At 36.8% G+C, this 18909-nt stretch overlaps 3 protein-coding genes across 21 annotated transcripts in view; 2 read left to right on the top strand and 1 right to left on the bottom strand.

Annotated features, from left to right (window-relative positions):
- The first annotated feature begins 90 nt into the window (after positions 1-90).
- Positions 91-1910, top strand: CstF64 (cleavage stimulation factor subunit 2 CstF64). The gene is made up of 5 exons (XM_026812245.1): positions 91-676; positions 819-990; positions 1160-1257; positions 1315-1511; positions 1733-1910. Exons 1-5 carry the CDS (start codon positions 91-93, stop codon positions 1850-1852), a joined length of 1173 nt encoding a protein of 390 aa, XP_026668046.1. The 3' UTR covers positions 1853-1910.
- The window catches only part of qin (tudor domain-containing protein qin), a 208500-nt gene continuing 191127 nt past the window's right edge, over positions 1537-18909 (bottom strand). For 18 of the 19 annotated variants that reach the window (XM_026812220.1, XM_026812224.1, XM_026812225.1 and 15 more), the window contains 18 exons: positions 9531-9755; positions 8994-9118; positions 7950-8104; positions 7811-7873; positions 7553-7705; positions 7079-7358; positions 6860-7016; positions 6679-6792; positions 6169-6268; positions 5781-5950; positions 5463-5674; positions 3910-5344; positions 3731-3835; positions 3165-3620; positions 3002-3095; positions 2731-2884; positions 2494-2659; positions 1537-2402 (listed from right to left, as the gene is read on the bottom strand). In XM_026812220.1, the coding sequence (XP_026668021.1) occupies positions 2286-2402; positions 2494-2659; positions 2731-2884; positions 3002-3095; positions 3165-3620; positions 3731-3835; positions 3910-5344; positions 5463-5674; positions 5781-5950; positions 6169-6268; positions 6679-6792; positions 6860-7016; positions 7079-7358; positions 7553-7705; positions 7811-7873; positions 7950-8104; positions 8994-9118; positions 9531-9755 (4281 nt within the window). In that variant the 3' untranslated portion in view covers positions 1537-2285. Of the gene's footprint in view, positions 2403-2493; positions 2660-2730; positions 2885-3001; positions 3096-3164; positions 3653-3730; positions 3836-3909; positions 5345-5462; positions 5675-5780; positions 5951-6168; positions 6269-6678; positions 6793-6859; positions 7017-7078; positions 7359-7552; positions 7706-7810; positions 7874-7949; positions 8105-8993; positions 9119-9530; positions 9756-18909 lie in introns of those variants that run through there. The other variant, XM_018021896.2, reaches the window with a different exon arrangement.
- The window catches only part of LOC108623421 (uncharacterized), a 69070-nt gene continuing 60477 nt past the window's right edge, over positions 10317-18909 (top strand). The window contains exon 1 of the mRNA XM_018021904.2: positions 10317-10655. Within this exon, the coding sequence (XP_017877393.1) occupies positions 10595-10655 (61 nt within the window). The 5' untranslated portion in view covers positions 10317-10594. The remainder of the gene's footprint in view (positions 10656-18909) is intronic.

Raw genomic sequence — 18909 nt, 5'->3', positions numbered from 1 at the left:
TCTATACAATGCCTGCTTTTCATACATCACTTGTAACATAATCCTTAGATCAATTTCACATTGGTATTCAGTTTTCCTAACATATTCTGAATGATTACAATTAGATTGGTCTTCGATCGGGAGACAGGGAAGCCGAAAGGATATGGTTTCTGTGAATACAAAGATCAAGAAACAGCTCTCAGTGCTATGAGGAATTTGAATGGTTACGAGATTGGTGGGAGGACATTAAGAGTTGACAATGCCTGCACAGAAAAGAGTAGAATGGAAATGCAAAGCCTTTTACAAGGACAGAATACTGAAAATCCATATGGAGAGGCAGTACAGTCGGATAAAGCTCCCGAAGCTATAAGCAAAGCTGTCGCATCTTTGCCTCCTGAACAAATGTTCGAGCTTATGAAACAGATGAAGCTTTGCGTGCAAAATAATCCGAACGAGGCACGTCAGATGCTGCTTCAGAATCCTCAACTAGCGTATGCTTTGCTGCAAGCTCAGGTAGTGATGAGAATAGTGGATCCTCATACAGCTGTTAATATGTTACATAAGGCAAATCCAATCCCAGGTGTATTGACACCTTCTGATAAACCAGCTGTACATCCAATCGTGCCTCGGATCGAGGAACCGTGGGCTCCAAATCGACCAGCACCAGTTGTTAATCCTCCAGCACCAATATTTGCTGGTGAGGGTACAACTTTAATCTGTGGAATATATTCTTTGTTATTACGAAATTGACTTGTCTATTTGTTGTACAAAGTAGTCGTATTGTTATTCATTATTACATAACGGTATGTAAATGTGAAAGGGGGGAAATTTTGTATCAGGACAAGATGTTGATTTACGTACATTGGACAGACAAATCGATCCACGTTTAGCTAGAATGGATCAAGATTTAAGAGGACCACAGCCAGTACAATCAACGCCCGTTACCGCACCTCCAGTAGTATCTGCCGACACAGATCGTAGAGTACTCGGCACTTTTAATATTGCAGACAAGTTAGTACTTTTCGTGTTAAAATTATATTCTTTAATTAATATTCTTTAAGAATCAATTGTCTTTTGCAGCACACTTCCTGTTGAAGGAGTCGAGAGGTTCCACAATTGTTTTAAATAGTTAGAAGCGACATTATATGAAATATTTTAAATGCGTTTAATTTTCTTTCAGCTTTTGTCGCGATCCAAGGACAGACAGATTCGGAAGAGATCCAAGGGATCCCAGGGACCCAAGAATGCCCATTGATCCCAGAATTACGAAAGCCAATTGTAAGTAAGAAATATTATTCTCTTTTCTAAACTCTAATTTGACAATCGATTTTTTAGCGTCAGTGCCAGTAACACCGCCAGTGGTACCGAGACCTGTTGTAGCCCCAGCTGGCCAGACATCTAGCGTTGCTGCAGCCAGCGCTGCAGCTCCCGCTACCGCTTTGCCAACATCAACAACATCGGCAACATCGAGGCTTATGGCAGGCATGTCCCCAGCCGGAAATATACCGAGCGGTGCATCCGATCAGGAAAAGGTACGTAACATCATTTAGCATCATATAAAAAATATCAAACATTATATTTATTTTACTTTTATATGTGTAAATATGTGATTTACGACTAAACAGACTTGGTATTTGTAATACTTAATGTCTTTCATAAACATCTTTGGAAAATATCCAACCTTCTCATTGAGTGCAGAAAATACGCCTTTTATAACTAAATATGCAAGTAATTATTCTTATTCCTATTCTAGGCGGCTTTGATAATGCAAGTGCTACAGTTATCGGATGAACAAATAGCCATGCTACCACCTGAACAGCGACAGAGTATTTTACTACTCAAGGAACAAATTGCCAAGAGCGCGCAACGTTGATTGTAATGAAAATTTTGCTTTTAAATAAAGAGTAACAGTTCATTGAATTAAAAACAAAATACGGAAGTATAATGTACAATCATTACACTGCGGATTTCTATGCGATTGTAGAAAATTGTAATAAAAGAAAATGCGCCCACTGTGCGATTCCAAAAATATTTCAAGTGAAATATCTGTATAAACAGATTACATTCCTTAAAATATATATGATTTCGTATAAAAATCTGCAGTCTAGTAATCGTATTCTGCTATAGTAAATTATCTAGTATAAAAGAAATTTCTGTTTACGTTAATAATGAAAGGTATATATAGGTAAGGAACATGAAAAATATCATTCTGAAAGTTGAAACTCGTACGAATATAAACAAACTTGTCACTAAAAGTAGAAGAATAAAAATTAGATTACAGTAGTCGCCATTTAAAAAGCAGTCTTTCACTCATCCTCGTTTATTCGAACGAGTAAACCTTTTTCGATAAGTTTTTTAAGTAAAAGTTTTTCGCATTTTTTATCCTCGTAGAGTTCAACGCTCTTGAACCTTTCATTAAGTTCCTGAAATTAAAAATTGCATTATTCATCAAGTTATTTGCATTTGTTTTTAAGCATAAAAAGCATTAATTAAATACTGTGCATTATAACTTGCTTTGATTACAGCTATGATGGGTCTGTTGTAACATTTCTCCAGTTCAGCTATTAGTACCGGGTTATTCTGTTCTATTGTAGGGGCAATTTCTATATTCCATAATTTGCATTTCATGGACATGGGAGGTACATTTAACCATTCCTTTTTCAAAGCGTACAATTCACACCTTTCAACAGAGGCAACATTTTTTTTATCCACAGAAATACAATAATAAACAGTAAACAATAAATAACTTACTCCTGAGGATTTATTTGTCTATATTCGTTGTTGCCATAATCGATATACAACAAATTAATCACAATATAGCCCGAATCTAAGTCAAGTTTAGATTCACTTATAATGCAACGGTACCAACGATCATCAACGGAAAATTTTGCACAACACGGTGTATCTACAATTATTGTATCGTAATGTATATTGATTTTTATTTTGCATACGTGAATTACTAATAAATATATTCACAGTCTAATCATAAAGTGTGATTATTGTCACAATGTGAAATGCTTACTGGGTGAAAATGTTGTAATCATTGGTTGCTTGGATGCTTTTTCCTGTAATTCGGTCATTAAGAATTTGTACTGTGTATAGTATGAATTCAAAACCTGCAAAAAGAATAATTGAATAGTACATTTGAAACAAAAAAAAAGAAAAGTATGTATCTGGTCCTATACCGTCGAATGAACATTTTCTCGTAAGTGAGCAAAAAATTCAGTTGCAGTAAGATTGCAGCACATTTCTATTTCAATGTAGACTACATCTTTTGGTATATTCAGAGGCTTGTACTTGTCTGAAAGGATTTCTTGTGAACCGGTATAAGGTGTCGAAGTAACCAAAGGAAAGTTTTCGATAGTAGTACTACTGTCGCTTTTCTCGATAGTGTCTGCGAACGAATTTGCCGCAGGATTGTTACAAATAATCGGTTCTATTTCTTCCTCATCCGACGAAGGTGTTATGTTTCCCATAAATTCGGTAATCGTATCTTCCATAAATTCGGATTCCGCTGCTATCCTTTGTTCCATCAAGGTGTTTTCTATAGGCTTGATATTCATTTTACAATTGTGTGTGAGATATGCGATCAAATCAGTTTTCTTCTTGCAATACTTGTTCGGCAAGATATCGATGGAGATCTGAAGCGTTAAAGAAGTAAAATTTTGATATCCTGACAAGTATTTACAAGAAATTAATATTACAATTACTTATTTCGTTATTCAGCAATATTTTTTGTAAATCTACTTACAACGAGATGCTTCTCAGTCCTGTCTATGACGGTTACTTCACACTTTTGTTCAATAATAATATTGTGAATTCTATCTAAATCACTTGTCAACCATTTTTCATTTTCCTATTACGGACACAATTCAATTAATTATTATGTTAAAGTTTATTGTCGTAAATATTAAAAAAATTGCTATTTACCGGATATAAACCGTAGACAGTGCATTTTGTACATTGGATTGGGATATTTTCCAAAATTACTTTCTTTTTTAAAGTTCCAATCGAACATTCCTCAACGTTTCCATAATCGACAAACTCTACTTTGACTACATCGTCGTTTAGAATTTCTATAATTTTCCCTCGATACCACTTGTTGTCTGTATGGTACTGTGCAATGCACAAATCTCCTACATTCCATAACGAATCACACGATTCTATTGGAGGCCGCTCATATAGATTTTCCAATTGTTCTTCTATATGTTTTAGGGAGCGTGAATTTTGGTTTATCGAGTGGAGATAAACGAAGCCGTCATCGTCTATATATGTCGGTATGGCGATAAATACGTCAGCTTCTATTGGTTCTGCTGGCAGCCAAGACGATAATCTTGGAAGTGATGGTAAATTATCGAGTAAATCCGTAAAATCCTGTTCGTCATCATTAGTTTCCGCGTGGGAATTCATATCCGATGACGTAGACAACGACTTTTTAACAAATTCGTCTAGAGAACTTAATGCTTGGATAACACCATCTAGTGATATCCAGTTCTCGTCCGACTCGGACTTGGACAAAAGTTCAATCTTTTTACTTAATTCTCGTTTTAATTCAATGGCTAAAATCTTGTCCCTCTTTTTCGCATATTCTTTTATTGGCAAGGCGACTCCGTTCTCGACGAGCAATCTGTTGATTGAATTAATTTCGTATCTGGACGGCGACAAGGGTCCGTCAATTACCAATTGTTTTATCCATAATTCAACGGGTATCGCGCCATTTTCCATATCTTCCTCGTCCACTTTAGATATGTAAAACTTGCAATTGTGATTGTTGTTTATAATTTCGGACAGTTTTTGACACGAGAACGTTGGCCATGTATTAGATCCACCACAAGGCAGTATACCGGTCAACTTTATCTTAAAAATATGTGTGGGTGTATTCGCGTAACGCGGATACAATGACTGTATTTTGTCCATCGGAACAGTCTCTTCGATTCCTATGTCGTATAAAAATACGGTCACTTTATCATCGGATTTAATATCGACGATTCGGGCGCGATAATACATTTCACTTTTTTCCAAATAAACTGTACAAACACTATCTTTGTTCCAATTATGCTTTGCCGAATGATACTTGGCGTAAAATTCTTGCATACTTCTCATCATCGATTCCACGTCTTTTCGATCGCACGTGGTCTCAGATACGTAAATGCAGTCTGGAGACTGCACTTGATGTATATCAACATTTATTTTAAAAGGATCCTCGTTATTCTCTGAATTTCTTACGCTTGACTTTACTGATTTTGCATTGAATGATTGATCGTTATCCTGTAATTCCAAACATTTTCCCATGGTATTTATTAACGATTTATCATGCTTCTTATTTCTCTTGTTTCTATTATTCCTTGCGCTCGAATTGTAAGAGCTGCGCCAAGAAACACATATACGTGAATATAAAACATTCTTAGAAATATAAAAGTAGAGAAATGCTCAAGTTCTGAGACTACAAATCTTTTTAAAAAATTTACCCAAATTCAACATACATTGCCAGATTATATTTCAGTAACAATTGAGCAACATTCGTTTTCTCGTTGATGAGCATGGTTACACTGTAGGCATCTCCGAATTTTTCGTGAGGAATGACTCTGATTCTTTTTGTTTTATTTAACACTGTTCTCAGAAATTCTTTGCTTTCTTCTCCCCATTCGTCATTTTCAGACTTTGGTTTTATATTTCTCAACATCACTTTTATAGCCTGATAAATTTAAATGGAATTACAAGTTAGGGACAACTGTTGTAAAATGTAAAAAATGAACAAACATCCCAACTATGTAAAATTATAAAGTTGCCGAATTAATTACCTGTGTCGTGCAGCTCATATACTTTGTATGAAGCGGTTTGATCTCCGAATATTCCATATGCAACGTATGTCCCAGATCGACGAAAAAGACCGTTGCTGCATTTTCTGTAACTTCCTGTATTAAACCTCTATACCAATATTTGTCCGATCTTCGAGCAGCACATGGCATACCTATATAAATAGGAGACTAGACTAATCCATTTACTGGCATCAGGTTGATGTTTAAGTACATGTGAGGTAAATGTACCAATTTATGTTTACATGGCAATTTCTACTTATAGATATTCTCTTTTCATTATTTTAATGTAACATGTAAAATTATAAGAAAACGTGAGTAGAAATTGGGACATTTACTGTATTGGACGGTAGAGATTTGAAGAATGCCTTACCCTTGCTAGGCATTGAAGTAAAATTGCAATACTCATCTTGGTCGCAATCGTTCGTTAATTCTTGTATCAAGTTACATAAATACGCTCTGTTTGCATCTGCCTGTAACAAAATAAATGCGAGTTTAATTACTCGTACCCATCAACACAAAAATGTCCAAATGGCTACGATGAGCAAATTATAATTAGGAATTGTTAAATATACAAAAGTCCGTAAATATTCGTACATATTACAAAACTGCTTAATCTTTTTTCCACAAGTTCGACGATTATTTTGTAATCCTTTGTTGTGTATCATACTAATCTCTCCAACAGTTAAAAAAATGGACTCAAGTCCAACATAAAAAAATTTATTCAATTTTACGGATAAATATGGACTTTCTCTATTTATTTTGATGTATTTTTGGAGACTTGAATTGACAAGTATTATTTATTTCCTTCACATTAACAATTAGGTCTAATACGATGACTGATCTATTAACAAAGAATTAATCTTTATCGTAAGAAACGTACTTTCTCGACAAATATTGCGTTAGGCGAATCAATACTCAAAAGATTAACTTTCGTGAATGCATCCATATCCAGTTGTTCCTTGTAATATTTTTTTGTCAAGCCAGGATTCATTCTCTGCAAACAGAAAAGATGTCGATTTTCTAGATCGTGATCAAGATGGTTGCAAACAGTTCGCATTTACCATCAACTTGTTTGGCGTAACACAAGTAGCGTATTTCATGTATATTAACGAGTCCTTCACATATGTCAAATTGGAGTCTTTCGCAGATACCACACATAGATCCACATAATACGTATCACCAGTATTATGTATAACACGCATGGACACCATCATATTTCTGAAATGAATCATGAACAGTAATAATTTTGATTTAATAGCTAATTAATTGATGTTACTTACGAGAACACAAGATCCTTGAACGTGGTAATGGCCTCCGGATGCCATTTACCATTGTTGGGCACGATGTCGTGTAATGAACATTTAAAGGCCATCATTGGTGTACTAGCTAATTCCGGTGAGATGTTTCTTATATTCTTTAATGATACATTTTCCTCTCTTGTGCCGTAATCAATGAATGTCGCCGTGTATCTTTCCTCTCCGTTCGCCTGCGTTTTCTTGTCTATGATACGCGCACGATACCAATCTGAGTTTTCGGAATGTTGTACAATATATAATTCATCTAGAATAAAAATGCTTCAATAAATATGTATAAAGAACACATATAAAAAAAAGTTGAAATCGAACAGATTAATATTTTTAATATTTAAAAGACCTTTCGCGTAATGTTACACTATGTGAAAACAAGTAATTATGAAAAATAAAATTTTTCAGTTATAATGTAGCCAGAGTTCTGGAAATTAAGCAATATCGTACTTATTGTAATCTCTGTTGGCGTTGTCGCAGCTGTGTTCACTAGAACTTCTAATCCTTTAGTAATACCCATTATTTTTTTCTGGTTTTGGGCCAGTTGGACATAAAAATGAGATGGGTCCACCACATGACTGACGCGTACCGTCTCTGAAGATCCTTTAAATGAGTAGAAAAATATTACACGTATGTCATTATTGAGTTTTGATATAAAAAAATTATATAGAAGATGTTTTCATTTTTAAAGCAAAGACCGATATGTACCAATGGTAGGAGAATGACTAATTCCCGTGCTTCTAGTAGACGCTACAGACTTTTCCGATTGTCCTAAAAAAATGAAAATTTTGGTTCCAATTCGTTTTTTCATATCACATACATGTACTTATTGCATTCAAAAAATTACTTGAGACGCTAATGTCCAATTTCGGAATGTATGGTTCCAAGTTGTAATCCTCTGGAAGTGAATCCGTTTGTTTCAAGGTGTAACTAGATGCTTCCGGAACATGTATCGCACAATGCTTTTCCAAGATTTCAACAATGTTGCTGTCATATTCAAATCTGCCAGAAATAATTGATCAGTTAAAAAAATTCTGCAGCAAATTGGACCTACCGATTTGTTTTCTACAAACAATTGGAAGATCTATCTTTTCTTAGAAGTTTCAACCAACTGATTTGAAGAATTAGTAATTAAGGATTTTCATCGGTGTCACAGAATTTCTTGAGGTCTAGAAATTAAAATTTAAATACTCGATTGAGTGTTCTTATAGAAAAAGAAGCGCAGGTTCTATTCGAATTGACGAGTGCAAAACACCGCGGGTAAGTAACGATTTACTTTAGCTCATTGAGATTAGAGAGGAAAACAAAATCTACGCGACAGTTCTGGTGGTTAAATGAAAAAGAGAAAAAAATATACTCCGAAGTCCGCTTTGAAAACACAACCGTGAGCACATCCCATTTTAATTAATTATTCTTACACCTCGAATCCTTTTTTCGTTCTTTCTCCATCCCTGTGCCTCTCTTTCACTCTCTTTCAGTTTGGACATTTGTAAGCTGCTTACGAATATAAACGACAGAGGATTTGTCTGTGCACCGTCGTCGGTGTCGAGGAAAATAAATTGTTCAATATGCACTGGAGATTTTGATTTATCAAAAACACGGGATTTTCCTGTGCACTGAAAAATCTCTGCGCTATGTTAGGAAGTGAATGAAACTGGAAGGATGTTAAGGAATTCGATTTTGTTGTTCAGTCGTCTTGATGGAAATTTAAGTAAACGGAGTGATGGTATACAGTCGAAATAATGCTATCAATGACAAAACAAAATTGACTTATTTCTCCTATGATTTTCTTTAGAATACAACATATTTTGCAAAGTTCGTATTAAGTATAGGAAGCAATTTCTTTTTATTTATGTAAATACTTAAATCGATTAATAAAAATATTGCTTACTCAAATGAATCGTCTGGCGCAGAATTCAGTACCAAGTGGCAAGGAGTCTTAGATAATGTTTCAAATTGCTCAATAATCTGCTTAATGTCTACCTTGTCGAGAGAGTTTTTTATGTGTGCCTCAGCCTGAAATACGAATTTTTATTTACGTCTCGTTGTTATAAAATATATTAAAGAATATTTTACCCCTTGAGAATTTCGATAACGAAATTTTTTTAAATTCATACTAACTCATAACTGAAGTGTTACGGAAATCGAGGAAAATCTCGTTACCAGTAGAGATATTTCAGTTTATCATCGCACCAGTTAAACATTGCATGAATAAAACCGACGGAGCTTCCCCCGCGGACCTAATAATTATACTAATCAAGCTGGAATTGCGTATGCGATAACGTATTGTCTAAAAATACGACTGCAAATCCCGTTAACGAAATACAATACACAAAAATGAAATTTGAAGAATGAAAGATATTTTATATAAACCGTATGTTGTGTTTATTGATGCTAGATCTATAGTTGGAAACATGTTAATTCTTACCATAAGAGCAGATTGCAATCGATCTTCGTGTTGCTTTAACTCTAGGGAAATCTCGTCGATATTCTTTTTACGGATATCCTCGTATTTCCGTATAGAGTTAATGATCTCCGATTCTAAGTTTTGGAGAACACCATGCAAGTAACTAAAATGTTGTGTGACTTTAGATTCTATGTTTTCCACGATATCTTGCATCTCGCTCGGTTGGGATGATAGCACAGTTAGTTTCTGAAATTAACATATAGAACCCATAAGATGTTGCCTATACGTACGCAGTAATTTTCTGTTAATTTTTTTCCAAATTAAGTAACGTAAATAAGTTTGCCAAGTGCAAGTAACTATGAAATTCGATCATCTTAAAGATTCCAACGTGCGGCAGTTTGACAAAAGTTACAACAATCTAATATAATTGAGTATAATCTTGTAATTCAAGTGCAACTATTGCACCGAGACAATAACAAAAATCTAATATAGATTTATATCTTTCTTAAACGGTTAATCTCCAAATGATATTCGAAAAATAAAGAAATCGCTGTCATAAGCTGCTCCCATAGAATCATACGTAGCGTTCTGATGTAACAAGAAACTGATTGATATTCCGACGGGTTCGGATCGAGCGTTAAGAAATCGACGCATCTGAAATTTACATTGTACCATGAATTGTAAGATTGCGATTAACTTTATGGAGGAGCCTAAGGGAAAGACTTAAAGTGAGTATCCGTCGTGAAGGGAGAGCGGCAGAGATCGGAACGGTGGGCAGGGAGCAGCAAGGAAACAGAAGAAGTGGGTACGGACCGATGGTTAACGTCGAACCTACGAACGAACAAACGCGCCTTTCCCCAGTCTTTCACGTCCCGAGGACCGGTTACCATCTACGATCCGCCGTCGCCGCATCGTATATCGGTTGTGTTTCGTTTTGTAGCTAGTGATTGCTAATTCTCTGTGTTGGTTGTTTCACCGTTGTGACACGTCGAGGATGAGGCTGATTCCTCGTCGAGCCTTGGGATAGCTAGCCATCAGAGTCTGTCGGAGTGTTTCCAGTCAAGAGCTCGAACGGAGGAGGGACCATGCGAATATTCGACAACCTCTGTCCGCTGGGATACGTCGCGGTATTTTTGTTACTTATTGGTGAGTCTTCTGGACCATTACTTGGTTGTAATATATTAATTATGTTTCACTTGAATTTTCATATATCTCTTGCGTCATTGTTTTTATAAGAGAGTTTACAACAGATTTGTTAAGAGAATGACAGAGCCTTAATATTTCTGCTAGAGATTCAAAAATGTCTTTTTAAAATGTGAAAGTCTCCAATCCATCATCTAAAGCATTTATGTTACATATGAACCTTATGTATTTTGCTGTAATATAGTTTCACGGGTAACATTTTATATAGCAATAAAATAAATGATGCAAATCTATATTTTGTATTCAATTATGAAGTGAGTTTGTACTTCTGTTTGCGTAACAGGTTGCGCGTTAGGTTTATAGTGCTCTAATCATTATATAATCGACAATCTCCGTTAGCGATGTTTAATGCGGGAAATGAAGGAAGAAGCTGCTGCTATGTACTTTCTTCTCATGTGTAAAACGTAACTGCAATGCGCTAGACACTTAAAACATATGAGAATCAAAAATGAATTAATGTATCTTCAGATATGATATCAACATATAAACAGAATATCGGAGAAAGATTCGTTTATTCATCGAAAACGTATAGCAAGAAATCATTTTATTGACGTACGGCTAAGATGGGAAAAAAGGGCTTAACGAAAATTTGAGAAGGTATATCTCGCGGTTGAAATTACGCGCGTCAGATTCGCACTTCGAGAAAGGAAAGTATTATTAGTGATGCAAGTCCATTGTTTACTAGCGATTCTGATTGCCTTCTCCTTCACTGTATAGTCAGCCGGCTCGGCAGCGTAAACCTATTTCTAAGCCGATACATAACAAATTCTCACGAGCGTTAAAACGTTTCATGTGGCGAGTAGTCCCGATATGGATAGCTAACGCCGCGCTTTCTCCGTCCGAGCCCGTCGTTGCTGTCGGAGTCGAACCCTCAATTAATTCCACGTCAACAATTACCGCGATCGTATTATCGAGAAGAACGCAAAAAATCAATTACCACTCTCCCTTTAATGAGAGGCAAGACATTCACGATGCCTTCAGATAATTTCTGAAATGGGTGACTAAAAATTACAACAGAGTTAGTCGCTGAAGATGGAACAAGTTGACGTTGAAGATGCAGTTCATGCTGTATTTCAAACGCTTTTAGCTCTTTTTCAGTATTTATGTTCTATTGTACGCCGTAATTTTCTACTACATTATACATAATCATATATCATAATCATATTCACTTAAGGATGTATAGGCTATACATTGACGTGTGACCGATTTTTATGACCCCGCTACGTTCCGTCCATCTTTTTCGGAATCGATACGGTTTATCACATTGAATCCGGTCTATCTCTCAGACATCTTTCAAGTACGAAAGAGGAGAGGGATGAAGACGGGGCGGCTGGAATCTCGTTTGCCCTGCTAAATCAGTCGCGGAGAATCCACTTCAACGTGTTCCCGACGCGCAGCGTTAATTATACTGCGTAAGCAGTCAAAGAGAGTCCCCGAAGAAAACGAGTGGGAGTCGTAGTAGCGGCCTTGCTCCAACTGCTAAATTAAGTCTTCATCTCGCGGTACAACCTTCGAGCTACCTTATCCTGATCGATATATGTACACATTCATTTACCTACCACATTGTAGATCATTCACAGGGGTTAACGAACTTGCGGTTCGTTATCAACATTTAATTAGCGAGATCAATCGGGGAAGATTAACCGCGACCAAGAGAATTTATTTCGAACACTTAATGCGCGCTTGAGAGATCGACGAGACGGCTGTGTTCGCCAAAGGACTAATGTGTACCAACGTAGAAGACAGTTGGATTCTCTTTAATCTTCCTTTGTAGATCATGTAAGCGCCAGGATTTCATCGCGGTCATATTATATACGTACTACATGTGCACACGTACACGTGTATTCGTGGGTATAATTAATGACGAGCGAGGTCTGTCGGACGACTCGAATGCCAACAAGTTGGGATCGTTCTCGTGGTGACGCAACCGGTGAACGTTTCTCAATGTTTCTCGAAGCGAACTCGTCCTTACGTGGACGTCGCATTCAAGGAAACAAATCGTTTCAAGTATTAAATACAGGTTGTCTCAGTTCTGTCAAATATCGCATCTTTTATTAGTATAAGAGAATTTCACCTTAGTTGAAAATTCATTTAAGTCTTATCATTATAAAATATTTTTTCTCTTCGAACAATAAATTGTACGTCCAGAAATGATCGTACATCAAAAACGTAGGTGCATTCGTGTATCACGCGATCGTGAAAAAAAGTGAGAGATATGAGAAAATTTCTAAAAATATTGCTTTAAAAAATGATGTATTTCGTAGCAGAAGCTTGACTAGTGCAACTATTGGATTAATCAAGTTCCATCAATTTTTAGATTAATTCTTGTTAATCCAATCACAGAGAAAATATCTCACGAATTTGATTATTCGTAGATATACGTGACAAGCTATTTGTTCGTATAAGTCCTGTTGCATTCAAGATGCGATCATCCTTAACAACGCTGCCGACGATAAACGACCGAGTGCGCGTCGTCGTGACCGTACTTTCCGGTCTGGTTCGTCGCAAAGAGAGCGAGGCTGGGAGAGTGATCCTTGAATGAAAATTATTTCTCGATCTAGACCGAGCAAACGGGTCCAAGTGGAACGACGACGCCTTTCGAATCGGTCGATCGCCGAGCCCGCCGCGCCGCGCTGCACTCAGGTAAGTAGCAAGAGAGAATATATGTCGTTTGTTCTCGGTCCGTGTGCGCGTGACTCTGAAAACCCGATAAAGCGCGAGGCGCGGATCCCGTGGCTGCCCCCGTTGAGTGCTGCCCAATTTGCATTTCGAATGCGGCTAGATCGGTAGATAAATACTTATAGTGGTCGCACAGCGAAGTTTGCTCGAGCAAATGCCATCGCGTTTTATGCGATGCGACGCAACGCTACGCCGTAACCTCGTTCGATTTTCGTCGCCTGCCATCACATTTTCCTTTCTTCGATTCTTTGAACGGGCCGCGTTTCAAGAGCTTTCGCGATCGACAGGATTTTGAGTGATGGCAAATTTCCACGGTGATGGATATAAAGGAGAGCACGATGTAAATTTTAAGAAAATATTTGAAGGATTTATGTTAGAAGATAGTGGCCATGATCGAATTTTGATAAAGAAAGCTACGAGTCCCAATATGAATTAATTATCGCTTTCAATTTCTTCGTGAATCCTCGCGAGTTGTCAGGGTCTAAATACCTCGTGTAACGAAGACATTTCTCTAGCACCCTTGATCCCTATCCGGGGATGCACTTTGACAAATTTCCTGAATCGCAGTCGATCGAAATTTAGAAAAGGGAAGTCAGAAGACACGAGGGAGAGATCCATGTACCACAGATTTCTTCATTAAATGTAATGACGGCGCGAAGCAAAATTAAAAGCGAATTTAACGCGAACATTAGTCAAGATGTTTAGTCGTTTAATACGTTTTATTATATGATTTCTACATACGCAAATAAAGTGCGAAACTGCATGTTTTAACACCTACGACACAATTAAAGGTTGTTGCTGCGGAGCATGACTCGTATAAGGCCCTTATGAATAGGATTTTTCTTTCTTTTTCACAGATTTTTTTCCTCTCAAAACATCGTGAAAAGGATCATGTAAAAAAAAGGAAATAGTCTACTTGCTAATGATGTTGGGACGAAAATTAAAGGGGATTAAATTGTCGAAGCGCGAGCGAGCAAGTTTTCGTCGCGGTTTTCATTTTCATTTCATTTTATTCCCGCTGATGGAAAACGACAAAAATTTCTACTTCTACGGGTCGTGTTCATCGGATTTAATTAGTAGCCCCGCTTCCGGGCCGTGTTTAAAGTATATCTATACGGGATGGGGAAAGTTGAAAACGCTCGCGGTTACATACGATTAATACTGTATCTAATTTTTAAACGTCCATTCAATGAGTCATACAAAAATCAAACTGGTCAACGTTCTTTAGATAATCTGATTTTTGAAGTATTCTATCTATAAATATACGTTCTCATTATTAGGTTACGGATTTTTATGAATTCATAGAAGAAATTGGTGTGCTGAATCTTGAACAGTGCACTCAATATGCAAAAGCATAGAAAATATTGGAACCAAAGTGGATGCTGTGACATTTAATTCATAAGCACGAACCATATTATTCAATTCTCTCTCCTAAATATTTTATTTTCGGTAAAAATCCGCAGTCTACTCCTTATATTTTTGAATTCGGAATAATTTCTGTTCGCACAACAAATAATGGAATGTCATTAATATAAAACAAAACAGATAATTTACTATGAATCATAACAGAATGCTCTAATGTGCGAGAAAGATAGCAATTTTCTGCAGGCACTGACAAGTAACATTAGTACGTTGCATAATTTTAAATACGGTAAACCGGTAACAGTTATTGAACCGCATTGCGTTACTTAGTGTTAGATATAACTCGATATAGCACGCAATTGAAGCCCGTTGTATTCCGAGCACGATTCTATTGATTTCCTCAAATATCTCCCGGCCCGATAAGAACCAGCAATAACAATAAGGGGAACGTTAGCGTTAGTTTCGTGATTTAACTCCGACATCGTGCTCTCCTTGTATTGTTTCTAAAGTAGCTCGTACCATCAAGTAAAGGAATTCGATGCAAAGTGCCCGCGCAGTGAGTGTATAAATCAATTTTTTCTGTCGATTAGAGAAGGTAGAAAGTTTTAGAAACTTTTAGAAATCATATGGGAGTTTTGCAAATTTTAGAAAGTGAAAAAATTGAAACTGCTAATTAATTTGGAAACTGGCATTTTCCAGAATTTCTCGAATATTTAACAAACCTCGAGTCTCCAATTATCACCGTTCAATCTTTCAACCATTTTTACTTGAAAACTGTAAACAGAAGTCAATACTTACTTGTTTTCTCAAGCTGGAATTACCTGTTCCTTTTTTATTTCTTAACCAGCGAAGAGTCAAGAAAATTGGAGGAAGAAGCGGATGTTTCTACCTACTCGCCAACGAAACAGTCGAATCCTTCTTTCCTTCTGAAGTCAACAATCGTTGCAAGCAAACATTTTCCCTGTACGTGTGCATAGATTCATTTCTGGTCAAGTCTTTTTTGTTGTTCATCGAACTTAACAGTATAAATGATTTGGAATTTATTATATCGGTGGCAGCTAATGCGTTAATCGTATTCGGTTGCCGAGGTAAACCGTTCCCCGCGAGATCGAGCAAACAAGGATGTGAGGAAATTCCGCTGCGTTGATATCAGGGTGAGGGATTTATTAGCGGCGTTAACGAGAAGCACGTACCGACATGGGGTATGCGTAGGCGTAGGGTGAACGATGTCGCGGAAATTGCTGCTATAATGCCAGATTCTACGATTACAGTTGGTGAAACATTGTTACGTATAATACGTAACGATTGTGCTATACAGCATATTTCAGTACTGTATAAGAAAAAATTCTTCTCACTGAATAAATAGATCAATACTGTTTTCATTTAAAAATGTGAAGTTCGGTTAATTATTACACAATCATCGTTTTAGAACCATAGGCATATGAGTATAAATGAGAGGCTTGAGAATAGGAAAGAGAGAAAAAAAATGAATGGAAGAGTTTCTTTTTTTCTATTGGCATGTGCGTGTGTGATAGAAAGAGAGAGAGAGAGAGACAGAAACTCTCTCAAAGCATTTTTCTGTATCTTTTTCGGGATCAATAAAAATACATTGGACGCTCTATGCTCACATGTCCATGTTTAAATTACACTTCACGCGTGCATTTACATTTATGCCAATTTTAATATAAAAATGTGTATTACACGGCAAGAGGATGGAGACCGTCCTACAGCTTTCAATTTTCTCCGACGATTTAGAATTACAGGCTTGCGACACGCTGGATACAGATTCCAGGTGAATTGCAGGCACTGGTTTCACGGAGTAAATCGTGGGACACGGCACAATGTCGCTTGAGCGGATCACAATGGAAATTATTTGGTAACCATTCGTGTTTTGCGCTACCTCAGATTTTTTTAGGCCCCGCATTTCTTAATTTTAAAAGATGTTATCGTTCCCCTGTTGCGAATTTTGGCAAGTTTCATGTAAACATCCAAGACGCAAGCAAGGGAGACGCGAAATAATATGACAGATTTGTAAAGATACGGTGGACCATAATTACAGAGTATTTCTGTTCATGGGTGAAACAGTTTAACTGGTTTCAATATAATTATTTACGAGCACCGTACCGTCGCGTGTACCACGTTTCTTTTATACTTCTATGGAATATAAATTTATTATGTAAATATTAACGCGCAACGTACCAACGCGCGTTAATAATTCATTTCTTGTGAAAATAATTCGATTCAAAATGACCGGAAACAAACGTATTAATTAATCAACTGTAATGGATTGCAAATTGCAGGTTTCAAAGTAAAATTATAAATTCAGCACGCGTCGCACGTCGGAGAGGGGATGTGGTGGGATTAAAGCATCAAATCATTTATTATACGCATTAACGATTGATATTAACACGTGTATATGCAAAAAAAATAGAATCGAGAAGGTAAGAGAGATCGATCGAGATATGTTACAAGTTAGGCTTGAAGGCATTAATTCAATGAATACATTTCGATTTATGAATTCGCATTATTTCTGTTATATCGAATTCTGATTTGATAATAATTTAATAATTTGCGCGTTTGAATTTCGACGCACATGACAAATGGAATGTTATCTATTTAAAAAATTGTTCTTGCGATAAACATATTTTAGATGAATCGTGGATACCGCTATCTACGGGTGGAACACAAATCGATCGAGTGCACGAGGAATATTCATGATAATTATTACCAATAATTGGTCTTTAATTATAATAGGCACAATGCTGCTTTTAATTATTGCAGCCAATAATTCATTCAGAATTTATAATTACCATTTTTTAATCTATAAATACATTTCACTGTACCACCGCCCATCTCGACATCGGCACCTAATGCTGTATGATAATATTTCGGCCATGCCGTGCATTTAAAATCGGACGCTACAAAAAACAATTTGTACAATATTTTACCCAATGCTCGCTGCAATTCTAGTGTGCATTTAAAAACTGTTTGTTTATTCTATAGAAGAGAAAACCAATATAAATTGAAATTTTATTTCCTTGCACTACCTATGTGTATTTATTTATTTACACCACAAATATTATTGTACCGTAATAAAACACAGCAACGTGATGAAAAATCGAAGATTCGTAAAAACTGTTGTTAAACTCGTTAGACGTATTTTTTCTTGATTAACAGAGGGCGACTCAAAATTCGGATCAGCGGGAATCTAAATTGTCATGATAATCGGAATTGCGTGGTATTAACCGGCCGCGATAAAAGGGAATCTCGTACACGAAAAGGGGGTATTAATTCTTCTCCACCCTCTGCCGAAACTCTCCACCTCTTGACTACCCAGCGAGCGGCGCATAAATTATTTTAATAAATCGCGCGCTATGACGCGCAACGTAGGATCACCGTCATCGAATCCAATTAATCGTATCACACATCCAGTCGCGTCCCAATTAAAATATCGTGAAAAAATACTCTTTGCCAACGTTAATGCTTGTACGAGCAGCGCGTGATTCATCGCTTATGCAATTCTCGCATAGAGAATATGCGTCGCGTCGTCCTATCGTCCTCTTTAGTTGCTCTTTATTCTATTCCTACGTGGAAGGAACAACATGTACATATACGAGCCGGCTGATTCTCGTAGCTGGGACAATCTGTGCGAAGTGGAGATCAAGAAAAATGCAAGAAGTTTGTTGTATAAACAGAAAAAGGGAACATAAATTATCTTTTAAAAAACTGAAAACGTGGTAAGAGGTACAATTAGATAAGCATAAGATATTCAAGATAATTTATAAAAAGCGAGATGAAAACATAAAGATGTTTTGAAGATATGATTGTAATCGGGACATCTTTGATCGCGGCCACGCGACGTACTTATTTTTCCTTTCACCGCGCGTGTAAGCCTCCGCATTCTGAATGACTGTACCCACAGTGAATTCCCAACCCGTTAACATTCCTCGATCCGCGGCGAGGTAGTTTGTAATACCAGAGAACTGGAAGGCTACCAACAAGCTGAGAAAACTTCTTTAGTCACGTGAAACGAGTTATCGAGCGTAGCGGAATGCTCGTTTTGTTATCGTGCATCTTATCGCGTACTGATACTATTACGTCGATCGATTCGAGTGTCACGAGCCACTTTTCCTACGATCTTCTAACCATTCATCAT

The sequence above is a fragment of the Ceratina calcarata genome, unplaced genomic scaffold, assembly GCF_001652005.2.
Source record: "Ceratina calcarata isolate Rehan_Ccalc_2016 unplaced genomic scaffold, ASM165200v1 scaffold267.2, whole genome shotgun sequence".
Classification (NCBI taxonomy): domain Eukaryota; kingdom Metazoa; phylum Arthropoda; class Insecta; order Hymenoptera; family Apidae; genus Ceratina; species Ceratina calcarata.
The sequence above is the reverse complement of the archived record's forward strand: the minus strand, read 5'-3'. Positions and strand labels throughout refer to the sequence as shown.

What these genes read in the sequence shown, in the direction of transcription:
- CstF64 (XM_026812245.1), top strand. Translation starts at nt 91, where the DNA reads ATGATTACAATTAGATTGGTCTTCGATCGGGAGACAGGGAAGCCGAAA. An exon ending in ACTTTTAATATTGCAGACAA is followed by an intron (nt 991 to 1,159) that starts GTTAGTACTTTT and finishes ATTTTCTTTCAG; the next exon opens with CTTTTGTCGCGATCCAAGGA. An exon ending in GTGCATCCGATCAGGAAAAG is followed by an intron (nt 1,512 to 1,732) that starts GTACGTAACATC and finishes TTCCTATTCTAG; the next exon opens with GCGGCTTTGATAATGCAAGT.